Genomic DNA, 1,508 nt, shown 5'->3' on the forward strand with positions numbered 1-1,508 from the left:
CTCCCTGAGCCGCAAGATGATACTCGTTGTGGTGGCTGTGCACGAGTCGAAAACCCGGGTATGCTAAGAATATGTGGAGGGGTGTATTCATATGTTGATGAGACCAGTTTTCACGGTTGGGGCAGCTATGCCATGCAGAAATATTCTATAATACAATACTTTTCCCTATTAGTGACATAAGCTTCTCCAGGCCGGCCCACCCATAGAGATTGCTCTCCCTTTCCCCTGAGAGGGAAAGTGTCCCATGTGCCTGCGCAACAGGTTATGCTTCGGATGGCATAGCTGCCCCACTCGCTCCGCTCAGAATACCCTCTACTACTACCCCCTTGAGGAGCATCCCCTAGTATCGAGGCGTCATCGCCGTCAACCTCATCATCATAATCATCGCCTGAGAACAGTGTTTGTGACAACGCAATAAACACGATACATAACTAGTGAAGCAGGGCAGAGGAAACAGCACACTCACGTCCATGGTAAAAAATTACAAAACATTACGGGTCCAACAAAGAAGTACACACAATGGAACAGCAAGTATACAGCGAATAAAATGTTACTTATTCGACCTTTCTCCCCACTACTGAATGCTGAGTAGAGCTTGCCCAGTTGCCAGTAATAGAGAGGACAACCTGTCAGCAGTCTCGTGATGACTTGAACATTGGCACAAAGCAGAGTGAATACTGTGAGGATCAACAGCTGAAAGACGAAGGGAGAACGTTCATAATCATTGGCAGCAGTGACCAGCCCACTGAACCACGCCTTGGGTGACGTTAGTGCTTTGGTTAACGGCGGACAGTAAGTACGAAGACCCTGAACGACTGCTATGATAGCGATAGACATTGAAGGAATCGCCAACAAGAAATTGGGAATGTTGTTCGGCGTATAATACTCCAACAAGCCAACGTGCCAGTACTCCTTCTGTATAAAGCTGTATATATTACCTCGACCTTCACACCACGGTCGACTGTCCAGACTGTCACTGCAATAGAGCGACCGCGCATAGTTCAGATGGAGCCCCATTGGAAGCAGCACCAGAAGGGCCAAGGGAATAGTCATGAATAGACATCTGCCATGAATGCCATAGGAAATCAGAAAAGGAGCATTTAGTGTGCCGTTTGAACGGACTGAAGTTGCTGTCGACAGAAGTACGGCCGACATCAACAGTAACGCTGCTTGACGGAACGCATTCAAGTGACTACCTTCGTATAGCAGTAGCAGGCCACCAAACGTGAGCATAGAGTAGAAGGACTCAGTGTATACCGCTGACATAAATATGTTACTCATAGGCATTGCGAAGATGAGCGCTCCATAATAGGCGATCATGGCCGCATGCTTACCCTTCAATACTGCCAAACCTAACCAGTATAGAAAGACCGAGGCCACTATAAATGATACATTCGTAATGAGTACACCACAAAGCAGTAGGCGATCTGTCCGGTTGAAGGGGAACATAGTCGATGGTAGCATCCTCTCTAGAGCGTTGATGGCAATTGACAGACCCGGGAAGAAAG

The 1,508-nt window shown here is 47.7% G+C and overlaps 2 protein-coding genes across 2 annotated transcripts; both read right to left on the minus strand.

Moving 5' to 3' along the window:
• Positions 1 to 813: 813 nt before the first annotated feature.
• Positions 814 to 976, minus strand: Pmar_PMAR024829 (hypothetical protein; the record flags this gene model as incomplete). The annotated part of the gene is made up of 1 exon (XM_002775131.1): positions 814 to 976. A coding segment is annotated over one exon (163 nt), but the record flags the coding sequence as incomplete, so codon positions are not given.
• A 220-nt stretch (positions 977 to 1,196) lies between these two features.
• On the minus strand, positions 1,197 to 1,352 carry Pmar_PMAR024830 (hypothetical protein; the record flags this gene model as incomplete). The annotated part of the gene is made up of 1 exon (XM_002775132.1): positions 1,197 to 1,352. A coding segment is annotated over one exon (156 nt), but the record flags the coding sequence as incomplete, so codon positions are not given.
• Between the last annotated feature and the right edge of the window lie 156 nt (positions 1,353 to 1,508).

This window comes from Perkinsus marinus, assembly GCF_000006405.1.
Source record: "Perkinsus marinus ATCC 50983 genomic scaffold scf_1104296956562, whole genome shotgun sequence".
NCBI lineage: Eukaryota > Perkinsozoa > Perkinsida > Perkinsidae > Perkinsus > Perkinsus marinus.